Source organism: Malaclemys terrapin, chromosome 2 (genome assembly GCF_027887155.1).
Source record: "Malaclemys terrapin pileata isolate rMalTer1 chromosome 2, rMalTer1.hap1, whole genome shotgun sequence".
Taxonomy (NCBI): Eukaryota; Metazoa; Chordata; order Testudines; family Emydidae; genus Malaclemys; species Malaclemys terrapin.
In genome coordinates this window covers 129,482,292-129,495,160 of record NC_071506.1, presented here as the reverse complement: position 1 = coordinate 129,495,160, position 12,869 = coordinate 129,482,292, and the positions used below count along the sequence as shown (strand labels likewise).

Genomic DNA, 12,869 nt, shown 5'->3' with positions numbered 1-12,869 from the left:
GATTTTAATTAAATAATTAGGGGTTAAATTCTGCCACCCGTGCTCAAGCTGAGTAGTGCCTTACTCTCTGATCAGTCTGACCATCACCGAGAAAAGCCAATGCTGAAAGTGTGAGTAGCAGAATCTGGCCCTACTTTTTTAAAGTTAGCATCCGCCCCATTCTGATTGACAATGGGCTTGAATCCAAAACTTTGCACTGTAAATATCTGTGATCATTTTCCATCAGTACAGTTGTGTGTAAAGTTCTCTCGTAGTATAAAACCAGCCAAATATGGGTTTTTCACCAATTTCCACCATAAGGCAAACCACATCACTTCTTCAGCGGTATACCTTCAGAAGTTTGTGCTGTGAGTGAAAGGCAATTTTCCTCACCTCGGTGAAAATCGTTAAATTTAAATCAGTGGTACAGTGACATGAAATAAGTTGGAATGCAGGGAGGGTGGGAAGGAACCAAGAGCAGGACATCACAGGGAACAGTAGTTTTGACACAGTGCCGTGTCAGGACAATACCCCTTCATTGTGATGTTCTGGCTATCACGGGTGATGTCACAGCTGGTGAATTGAGTGTATCTGTGTGTGTGTGGAGGCGGGGTTGGGTCCCAGACTAACCTAGTTAGGGGCTGCCAGAGTCCTGAAGCTGATGCTACTCTGAGTTAGTGGTTTGCCATTTTAAACCATCTCTCAATTGCAATACGTTATACATAGGTGTGGGCGGGACTGGGTTTTTAATGGCCCTACAGTAACCCTTGGGAACTTCAGCAGAGATCTCAAAATAGACACCACTCATAATGAGCTATTGTTTTCTGTTAAAACAATTTGCGGACACACACATTCAATCTGCAACTGGGGCGTCTGGCTTTCTTGTGATAATGGTGTGGTTATTAAACACGTCAGTGCTGGAGTTATGGCACCTGGCTTTTATCTGCGTGCTGCACAACGTGTCCTTGTACAGTAAAGTGCTAGCAACCTTTCTGAGGAATCTAATTAGAGTGGAGGGCAGAGAGGGGACATACAGATCAGACGACAGGCTTACTAAAGAAGGTCAAACAGCATCATAGTGTTTAGAGGTGGAAAGGACACATGAGAGCACCTAGGCCATCTCGTCAACAGTGCAGCATTGTTACCTATTGTACATTTGCACCCATGTTTTGTTCACAGAGTTGCTAACTCATGATTTTATCACAAATCATGTGATATTTGGTGTTTTTATTAAAGCCCCAGCTCCTGCAGTCATGTTATTACATGAGACTTCTGGCTTTTCATTTAAAACAAAAGTTGCTAACCTTGTGGTTGCAGAGAACTTTATTCTTGTAGTTAAACATAAAGCAGCTGGCACAATGCTGGTGCTGTCTCAGGCTATGTCTACACTACAGCCTATGCTGGCAAAACTTATGTTGCATGGAGGTGTGAGTATTTCAGACCCCTGAGCTACGTAAATTCCACCAGCATAAGCGTTTGTGTGTACAGCGCTATGTCTGCGGGAGAGCTTCTCCCGCCGACATAGCATATGCCGTTCGCGGAGGTGGGTTTTTTTATGCCGACAGGCAAGCTCTTTCCCATCAGCATAGAGCATCTTGACCAGAGCGTCTGGTACAGCTGTGCTGCTGACGGTATGTCTCAATGTCGCCTTGCTGTGGCTTAATGGATGATGTATTAGACTGGGAGTTAGAAAATCTGGGTTCTGATCTCAGCCCTTCTATCCATCTAGTGTGTGACTGTGGGCAAATCACTTTCCATCCTGCCTCTGTCTTGTCAGTTCATATTGAAAGCTTTTGGGGGCAGGGACTGTCCCTATAGGTGTTTGTGGACTACAAATAAAATTGTCTGTTGCAACTTTAGTGGTACCTATATAACTCCACTCACTTTACTAGGGGTTGCATGTATGTTGTTAAGGAGCTGTTTGGTTCAATGGATATAATTACAATACTTTTTTCTAAAATGCTTATTTTTAGATAGGTTTTACTTGTTGCCCGATATGTTTAACTGTTTGTTGGAATACTATAAATAATGATACTTTGCAATTATGCATAGCTCCTCTGCATACATCAATTAATTACACCTCACAGTTCCATGCAAAGTACGTAAACCACTTTGAGCCGTTATGATGGAAGTGATATAAATTAATCTGTGACGATGACTAAGCAGTATTCTCACCATGCAGCCATGGCCATGAAAGGAAGACTGGGTAGCAACCTGCTCAGGCACAGGCAATTTTTGCTTTGTGTATGAAGCCCCATTCCTCCTTGAAGTACAAGACTAACATATGTGCAGTGCAATATCTGGGAGTGATTAAAAAAAACAATAAAGAGGATTCCCAAATGGGATGTGAACTGAATAGCCTATATTCCATGCATTAACTCATTCATGAGCTTCAACATGCAGAAGACAATGGTACGATGTCCAGGCTGGTGAGATGAGGACTTTCCAAGCTCCAGCTGTTGAATCAACCTGCTTGCTTCATTCAGGTACCCAGAGATTTCTTCTGCAATGGCCCCTCAGGGATTTACAATGTGTGTTAGTTGTTCAGGCATAATCAAGAAATTTTTCCATCCCCTGCTAATGGTAAGATGCTTTGCATTCAGTCTTATGTCCTTTTCCTCTCCTCATTACAACACTGGGAGACAGAAGGCAGCATTGCGTCCTGAGGATTTGCAAAGGTTCTTGGCTTGCCGAAGCCAAGGGAATACAAGTAAGCAAAGAACTCAGCAAACACCAAAAAATCTGACACCAAGACTCACTTCAAGCACATTCTCCTATGTGAGAATGAAACATCCAAGGTCATAATGCTGCAGGCTGGGGATTCAAAAAAGATTTCAGAGCTTTTCAAAGACATTGTGAAGGATTTAAAGATAGCTTATCAGCAGGATGTTGTTGGCAGTTGAAGATATGATAAAAAGGCTTCCATTCCCGTCTTGCAATGCTATAAACAACTGTTAATCACTTACGCTAGTTCAAAGTTCTCATATGAAGTTTGAAACATAATGGATCTATCTGTCTTCTAGCATACCTCGGAGCTGAGGTACTGATCTAGTGTTCACTAAGACGTGACTGATGGGTTTCTGTTACAATTTTGATTATGAGTTGATACAGGAAAAGAACAAACTTCACTATCAAACTGTAATTATCTATCTACCATCATTTCAACTCTGGACTACCCGTGATGGCTGCCATCCTGGCTGACACACAGGGGATTAAATTGGGGACCTCTAGAGCTGAAAGCACAAGTCTTTCTACGGCTTGGTTAAACAGCCAAGCATTGTCAGGTGAGGCTATAAAAGATTCATATTCTGAGTGGATCAGGCACAGAGTGGGACTTGGAAACACACCCACACCCACACACCCCCTACACACCTACATCCCTACGCACTCATCCACAAGTGGGATATGCACCTATCTCCAGATTTTCAAACATTCAGCACTCACAATTGTGGCCAGATTTTCAAAGAGCTCAGCTCCCATTCAGGCATCTAAACAAGGCCCAGCTTTTCCAAAGCCACTCACTATGCAGCAGCTCTTATTCTGACACCGAAAGCCAGATTTTCAAAAAAGCCCAGCACCAAACATTCTTAGCCCTTTTGAGAAATTTGGCCCCAACAGTAAGTGACAAGCTCTTGAAAAGCTGGCCCTGAACACTTTTGATAATCTGGCCCTAAGCATCTATATACCAGTAAGACTCTTTTCCCCACTTTCAAATTCCTAAGATCTCTCAGTGTAGGCTGATTTATTCCTCTCCCGAGGAAAGCAGTTTTCTGCAAGGATCATGTCATTTGCAGAGCATATGGCAGAAGGGAACCTTAGTTAAAGAATGGTGAGCTAAATTACAATCCCCTTTGCTTTGGCAAGGACATCAGGTGGATGCCTTTATGATGAAGTGGGTTTCTTGTAGGTTTTTTTTTTTTTTTTTTTTTTTTTTTCATCTCAGGGTTCCAACAGGTGTTTCCTCCAAGGCATATATGTTTCCTATAATATTGAAATGAAGGGAGATGTCACCCATGACAGCTTGTGTATATAGATGATGGTTTTATTATGATAGAAAACGGGTGCACTGATTGATTGGTAGAGTTGAGTAGAGTAAAAAGAGCTTGTGAGAAGACTGCTCCAACTTTCCAAAATACCATTTAATCACTGGCTGGGATATTCATTATCTGGGCAGCAGGGAGGAGGCCTTGAATACTTGGGAGGAGCAATATGGCTAATGGACAAAACTGTCTTTATTTGGCATCAGACTGTACAGAGACACTGGAGAGATTTAAAGGGATGCAGGTTTATTTATTCCCCTGGATATATCAATTGCTGTAGACAGTTCTGTTTAGACAATCTCCCTGTCTCATAACACTAGAACGAAGGGAGAGAAAATAAAATTGGAAAATGAAAAATTTAAAACTAATAAAAGGATTTTTTTCCCATGCAACTTGTAATTAGACAGTGGAACTCACTGCCACAGGATGTCATTAAGGCCAAGAATTTAACAAGATTCAAAAAGGGACTAGACATTTACATGGTAGCAATAATATCTAGAGTTTTAATAGTTAATAATAATTAAATTTGGAAGAGATATAAGACCTTATGGTTCAGTGTTTAAGCCAGTCTCTAAAGTGAGACCATCACGGAGGGCAGATTATCCCATATCTGACACGGGTGAGGGTTCTTGCACTTTCCTCTGAAACATCTGGTGCTGGTCCCTGCTGGACTGTGCTAGCTAAGAGGGAACAGGGTTAAGAAGGCACTGAAGTTCTGCAATGGAGCCAGCTCTCTGACTTCTGATTAAAATTAAACTCAGCATGTGTTCTAATGTCTTGAACATGTCGCAGAAAAGGCTTGCGGGCTGCTTGGCAAGCTGCAGTCATTACAGCTTTGCTCAGTGCCATTAATGGACCCTTTGTGGCTTTTATATTTTGCGTTGGTCTTGTGATGGGTGAATGTTTATAAAACCTGGAAACATGTTAAATTATAAAGAACAAGGCAACCCATTCTAATGAGGACACCCTGAGGCTTTGTTATTACTTCCTTAGACTAAGGTTGGTGAGCTAGCAGCAGCCAACTGGAACTTCCAGCCTGGTCTTTGATGTGGTCTCCTGTGGAAAGAAACAGACTCAGAAAGGCCCTGCAAGCCTCATAAAGGAATGTCACCCTTTCCTTTCACACCTCCCTCCTGCCCCTGCAACACCCTCCCATTCAGTGAACCTCATCTTGCTAATTCTGTTTTGTGTCAGATGAGAGATTACTGACAAATGGTCTACACCAGCAAGGTATGTCGGTTAAACTGCGTTGTTCACCATGAATGATGTAGTGATACCAACCTAATTCCTGGTGTAGACTGTGCTATATCAATGGGGCTGGGAGCTTCTCCTGTCGACATAGCTACCGCTTCTTTGGGAGGTGGAGTACCTACGCCAGTAGGAGAAGCCCTCCAATCGGCGTTGGTAGTGTCTTCACTGAAGCACTACAGCGACGCTGCTGCCTTTTAAGAGTAGACAAGCCCTAAGACATGTAAAATATGAAGGGCTAGTACCTCGGCTGGTGCAAGCTCATGTAATTCTATGGAAGCAATGGAGCTATGCCAATTTATGCTAGCAGAAGATCTAATCCTGTATGTGTTGTTGTTTTTTTTAATTCCCCCATTATTGTGGTCATTACAGTCATAAGGTGATCAAGTAGATTTTGTACCTGACTTGGTAAATGTTCTTGATAATTGTTCAAGGTTGATTTTACCCCAACTTTAGAACCAGAGAAAATCGTTCTGAGTGAATTATTTATTCAACACATTTCACCTCTTTTTCTGTTCAAGACTTGGCTGTGATCAGATAGTGATTTTCTCATAATTATCTATCATTCAGAAGTATTCTCTAAATAATTCTTGAGGTCAGAAACATCACAACAATTTGGCATTCAGAATTTAACCTGATTGGATATATAAGTCAGATGGTCTTGTTTCTGCTCCCTGATTAGATGAGCAGAACACTTTGAAGCACAACTACATATTTGAAATTTACTTTCTGTCAATACTCTGCAACATTGTCCTGATCCAAAACTCATCGAGTCAATGGAAAGGTTCCTGTTGATTTCATTGGGTTTTGGGGCTAGACCAGGGTTGCATAAAAATCGCTCTTTCCATGAACATCCATGCTGATGAACTCGATGCTTAGAGCACGAAACAGCCACTAGAACCATCCATATAATAATTCAAAGAAATATTTGATGAATAATGTTTTCCCTGCATTTGCTTGGCTCTACACAGCACATTAACAAGAGGAACAAGGAGTCTAGTGGCACCTTAAAGACTAACAGATTTATATGGGCATAAGATGCATCCGAAGAAGTGAGGTTTTTACTCACGAAAGCTTATGCCCATATAAATCTGTTAGTCTTTAAGGTGCCACCAGACTCCTTGTTGTTTTTGTAGATACAGACTAACACGGCTACCCCCTGATAATTAACAAGAGGATTCATCTAAATAATACCCTCTTGTATTCTCTAAATTGCTCCACCATCACTGTAGCCACGTACCAGCAGGGACAAGACAGGACTCTTGTGTGTAGTGTACAGCTCCATACAACTGATCTGCCTTGCTACAGTGGGACTGACTAGCCATGAGTCAGACAAAGATGGGTTCTTGCCAACAGGTACAAAGATCATTTCAATGTGGCTAAACTGTCACCATGACTGCGATGTAGCTGATCAGTTGCTCTGTCTATTTAGGACTGCAGCTCTCGTGATAGAAGAGGATAGAAATGCTTTGCTGGATTCAACAGGAATGTTCCACTGGTGCGAGGCTGTCCCATTGGAACAGGCTATCCTGGTAGGTGTGGTGTAATTAGCTAGGCTGTATGGAACTGTTATGACTGCTTCAGGGGAATGCCTTTTTAAATATCTAAGGGCTCTGCTGTCTGCAGAGGTTGGTACCCACGGTGTACTCAGTGCCGAGGACACATTCACACCTGCACTGTTCACTCACTCACTTTACTTGTGTTCTTTCTTGTTCTCTTCGGATACACTGTGCCCTTTAGACACTGATCTATGCTACGAGACCCTGAGGGAAGCTCAGAGGGGGTTGAGCCTCAGGGACAGGTGGGAATGAGAGTGTCTGGAAGCTGTACCATCTGTGAGGGTGGTTCCATCTGCTCCTGATGGTTATTATTATTAGTATGACAGTAGCATCTAGAGACTCCAACCAAGACAAAGACCCCATCATGCTAGGCACTATACATGCACACAGCAGGAGACAGTCCCTCTCCCAAAGAAGCAACAAGGAGTCTGGTGGCACCTTAAAGACTAACAGATTTATTTGGGCATAAGCTTTTGTGGGTAAAAACCTCACTTCTTCAGATGCATAGGACGAAGGTATACTCAACATGCAGAAGACAGGCATAGGAGTGTTATCCCCATTTTACGGATGGGAATCTCAGGCTGAGAGCAGCTAAGTGACTTGCCCAAGGTCATACAGGGTGTCTGTGGCTGAGCTGGGAATTGAACCCCAACCTTTCTAGGGCTATATGGGGGGCACAGAGAGGGGGCTCTTTTTAATATATCTCTAATATACTACATAATCGTTCTCTGGCAAGGCCTTTCCTATGCAGCAGGACTTGAGGGTGGGGAGGCAGCTGGTTCACTAGAGGGTCCTGGCAGGTAGGCAAAGGGGAAACTCATTTTCAAATATTTTGTTTTTAAAATGACTTAATTGCAAATTTAAAGACTTTCTGTGTTCTGATTTTACCAGTCTGGGAATCTTTAAAACTTTCTTTTTTTTTTTTTTAGTTCGTTTATTTACTATAAGTGTTAGTCTTTTAAAAGAACAAAATTCCATTTAGAAATGGCAGGCGGTGCTCTGAGCTGCCAGGATGCTGAGAGGAGGCAACCAAATCTTGCAGTGAGGTGATCAAAGATTTCATCAGACATACAGAATGTTCAAGCTGTTCCGCCAGCTGGGAGACTTGCAGCAGGTTGGAATTCATGCTGCTTGAAATGCAGCATCCTCTTTCTGAGCATGTAAAAGGATCCTATAACCCATCAGTCTCCAAAATAGAAAGGGATAAATATCCGAAAGGCCTGGAGGCTCAGGTCAGATAACCCAAGTGTAGCATTTTCAAAAGCACCTAAGTCACATTTTCAAATCCTTAGCGTATGTCTACACTTGGGGCTGGGGCTGCAAGAAGCCTGAGGTGCTAGCCAACAAAGCTACGTACCTAGTGTCTCAGATGGATATGTACTGGGGTGGTGAGCCGCTCCCGTTACTCATGCTATGCTCCTTTTAGTGCACTAGCACTATCGGAGCTAGCACCAGTATGATTCTTTAAGCTGGGAATTACACCTCAAGTTTGTAGACTTGTTTCTCCAAAATGACATTCCAGTCCCCGTTGCTCACTTATTATACCATACTTGCTCCTGTTGATCTAGCAATTGCATATTTCCTTCTGCAGATTCCAGCCGCCATAGTTTTTCCAATTGTTCCTATAAAATACACTATATAATAGATTGTGTTTCTTAATTGTTTAGCTCCATTCAACAAACTAATCATTGGACTTAAGGCATGTTGCATTAAATACAGCTGAAGGTTTCATTATTCAATATAAACTAATCCAATTAGTAAGAGACAATCATTTAATTTAGTTATGATTGTAATATCTCATCAGGAAAGTTTCCTCTGCCATAATGCTTTTGTTTCTCTGGGAAGAAAAGCGGTTGGGGAAAGAATGTTATGAGGACTTACTAATTTGACACCTCATTGGCTAAGGTGGACACACACCATGTACATTGACAGCTCTCGACTGGTTAATGTGGACACACACCATGTACCAATCAAATAAGGCTTCCTCAGTCACATCTCATTACTTGGCACCTCGTCATGCAGCGAGGATGATGCAAACAACGGTGTAGTGCGTCACAAGGAAACATGACGTCACAGAACCAGAAATGCAAAACCCAAATATACATCTGGTCAAAAAATAGGGAAACAAATTCCATAACATGATTGCTCTGCCTCTCCCCTGATCTTTGTGATTTAAATGAGATGACAATGATTAACCATGTCTTCCTGTGCATTTGTACCTTGCCTTGCACAATGGGGCCCCAACCCTGAAATTAATAGTAAATACATAACTGGATAAATATGATCCTATGCAAATAACAAATTGGCCAAAGTTGTTGTTGTTATTAATCATATTGACTGCAGTAGTGCCTAAGGACCAAGCAAGAATGGGGGCTCATACACAAACACAGGGTAGCAAACACAGCATGGGGAACATGGTATAAAACACAAGCAGAGAGAACAGTGTGCAAGCAGTAGGTGTCATGTTAGTGCTACAATTTAATGTGTGTATGTATTTATTTATTTATTTGGGGGTGGGTTTGGTTGGGAAGATATCGGATAAATGGACAGAAAAGAAGGGAGCAGGGATGCTGAAGGGAAAGGGCTTGAGGGGGACACAGATCAGAGGGGCAGTAAATCTGAGGTGAATAGACTGTGAGGGAGGGGAACAAAGAGGTTTTAAAATTGTGTATGGACACCACTGCTCTCTACTGGAGGGACTAAGAACTGCTCCACTGTGCATTGTAGGCCCTATACTGCTAATAGCTTGCTCCAAGCAACACTGTTCTGTGCTTCTGGAGCAAGATCATTGGAGTTCTAATCTCACCATTGCAATGAAGTTCTGATTAGCCATGATATGGAACACACAAAACCTTAGCACTGTAGGAGCAGCCAGTGAAGTAAGGGTGGAGAGCATCCCTTTAAAATCCAGAACCCTGGCCGAGCACAGCATAGGAATGGGTTCTAATCTGGTGTCTGGGTAAAATTCTTCTGTTTGCAGCAATCAGCCTGTGTTTTCTGACAAGAAGTTGCAAGCTTCATGGAATATACTGCTCATGTGTACAGAGAGGAGCACACTTCACAACAATATATGTGTGGGTGAGGGGGAGAGATTTTGACCACAACTTCAAGGTGAACTTTCAACACTTAGTGAAAAAGTGCCTTGTATCTGTAATGTCCTGCACAGCTAACAGGACCTTACTTTTTAAAGGCTCACCAGAAAGACTCATAAACACAACACTGCCTGGTATTTATTTTACTGTCTTAGAAGACTGTAGGGCTCAGCAGATACTATTGGGATTTGAATATGTAGCTTGCCTCACCCTTGTAAACTATCTTCTCTGCTATGTTGTATTCCTGCCTCTGAAACTTTAGGGGAGTGAGTCTGGACTCAAAGAACTTATGAGGAATTGTTTCATTTTTTACAAAGTCTGATTCTATGGCAGGGGTGTTATCCAGTAAGGAAAAGGTCCAAGAAAAATGTAAAAAACTAGCAGCTTTGGGGCTGTTCTGTTTTAATTTAGAAGCACCAGGAACAAACTACTTCACCTCTGCATGATCATATCGTGGTTTGTGTCTTTGGAGATACTAACTCAACATTGATTGGGCTGCGGAACTTTGTGATGCCTTTACGAGCCAGTAACTTCACTTACCAGGAGCTGAAAGACATTGTCTTTGTCGGGTCTCTGGAATATATGAAAAGAGAGTGGAAATTTATCCAGAATTTCCCAAAGCTGCTATTATTCCCGGTAAGAATTTCTCTGTTCAGTCTCTCACTTTCTCTCTCTCTCTCTCTCTCATACACACACTCGCACCATTTTTAGACAGTTTTAAAGTTCAATATGTTTTTAGTAACCATGTGCAACACTCCAAATTTGACACTTTCCCCTTATGATGGGACTTTGCTTCTTTTGTCTTCCACTGGATTTTCCTTCTGTAATTCTGTATTCTCATCAGAGATGGACAAATTCATTCAGATCCAACAAGAACTTAATTGATCCTCTGCCCCAAACTTGAACCTGAACCCAAAACTTTCTTGACAAATTTTCACTTCTCCGAAGTTTGTTTTCTTTTACGGGTGCCTCTGCACTCTCTGGTTTCCTGCAGAAGCACAGAGAACCTGCTCCCCACAAGAAGTGGGAAAGTATCCAAAATTTCACAAGAGAAGCTCAAAGCTTTTGCAGTTTCTACTTCTATTTCTGGACCTTCACTGGTGAGAGGAATGTTGGAGAAGTTTCTGAAATTTGTTTGCTTATCTGAACTAAACCTATGACCCTTTAATGTTCACCCTTCTCTCAGTCTCATACTCCAATGATCTGTCCTTTTTCATCAGGGCAGCGCTCTCTCCTGTGCAGACCTGAGGGCAGTTAACATAAGGTACTGCACCATGTGTACCATCCTGTCTTCTAACCTGAGGGCTTCCACCAATCCAACTCTGGTGGACACAGAAAGCATCTTAGCCACTCTTAACATCCAGTCCATGCAGTTTAAGTGCAGCTCAACTGCTGGAGGTAAGAACTTCTCAGTTATGTAGATGGGCATCTTGATGTGATGAAGCAAGGGAAAATAAAATAATCTCTGTCTCCTCTCTCAAGCAGTAGCATTAAAAGAGGAATATTTCAGTTTACTTCTGCATAAACCTTGGCAGAAGACAAATTGAAACTAATCTTTCATTGAAAGGGGTCAGGACTTTGCACTAACACCAGCCACGATGGTAACATGCACTTTTTGTCGGCAATTTTAAGTTTTTTCAAGGTCCGACCAGTGACGGATTGTAGGTTGAAACTCTTGCCACAATCCCTGTTCTGCTTTGTCCAACATGAAAAAGTAAAAAATGCAGCCACTGCCCTCTGTCTGCCTTAGTACTGGTGTCAGATTTGGTAGTAATCAAGGGACACAAGGAAGCAGTTCCCACTTATCTTGCAGCTTTGAGGTGAGGGGCACCAAGTAAGAGCAACTCCTTGGCAAGGGTCAGGGAGAATAGGAATGGGAACTCTCACCAATGGGCAGTGTGTATTGGGAGATATACCTACCACCACTGCTAGGAACAACCATAGGGGCATAGGTGTCCCACAAGCCATCCTTTGTTTGCTAGGAAACCCCAGGCGTAAAATAATTGTAAAAAAAAAAAATTAAAAACAGAGAAAGCTTAAGTAATGAGGTGAATCAGGGAGTGGGGAAGGACACTTTTCTGCTTGACAAGCAGGTGTTTAATGGGAAGGAAAACTAGTAGGTTTCTTGGACCTATTCTCCACGTGCTCAGAGAGCCACCCAGCATGTTATAGCAAAACACGACAGAGTCAAACTGAAAAATTTTATGAGGAATCATCTGTGTCCTCTCTCTCTCCACCACCCGCTGGGCATTGCCCCCTATTTACCACTGCTCTGATCACTGACCTATCCCTCCAAAAGATAAATACATCAATGACTCTTCCAAATTCAGAGCAATACTTTGGGTTTCCACCTTCTGAGGATGGGAAATGGGGGGTGCATCCATGCTTACTTCTGAAGCGTTAGTAGCTTCAGTTTTGTTTGCAAAAGCCCATGTGAATGGAGCTAATGGGCAGTGGTAGATGGCAGATGCATTGTACACTCCCTAACCTTCAACACAGGTAAGAGATTTGTATGTTTCCCCATGGGGGATTTGGAGGGGGGGGGGGGGAATGTTTCATCTAAACAGCAGTTGTAGCACAGAACTGCCATGGAAGCAAAACATCCAGTCCGCAGAATATTTATTGCATTTCTCTTCCTCCCTTCATTTGGCAAAGGAGCCAAGATTTGTCCTCCTCTTGGGAAAGGAGAAGTATTAATTAACTGAAAACGGGCTGAGAAATATATGACTCTCCTAAGTGTTTTCCCCATACTTTATTATCATTCACAAGGCTTTTAAAACAATGGCTGTGCCAAAGGAAAGATTAGAGTAAGGCAGAGACACGTTTTTAAATAATAAATTGACAAAACAATATGAATATAGGATTAGAAAAGAAGAAAAAGTGACTAATAAGGTATGTTTGAGTAAGAGGTACATGTAGCTGAAACAGATTAATTAGTTAAAAAGCAATTT

At 42.2% G+C, this 12,869-nt stretch overlaps 1 protein-coding gene across 1 annotated transcript in view; it reads left to right on the top strand.

Annotated features, from left to right (window-relative positions):
• Positions 1-12,869, top strand: part of KCNU1 (potassium calcium-activated channel subfamily U member 1) — a 74,488-nt gene that overhangs the window by 37,893 nt on the left and 23,726 nt on the right. Inside the window, exons 17-19 of the mRNA XM_054019623.1 lie at positions 6,700-6,799; positions 10,330-10,554; positions 11,139-11,316. Coding sequence (XP_053875598.1) covers positions 6,700-6,799; positions 10,330-10,554; positions 11,139-11,316 — 503 coding nt within the window. The remainder of the gene's footprint in view (positions 1-6,699; positions 6,800-10,329; positions 10,555-11,138; positions 11,317-12,869) is intronic.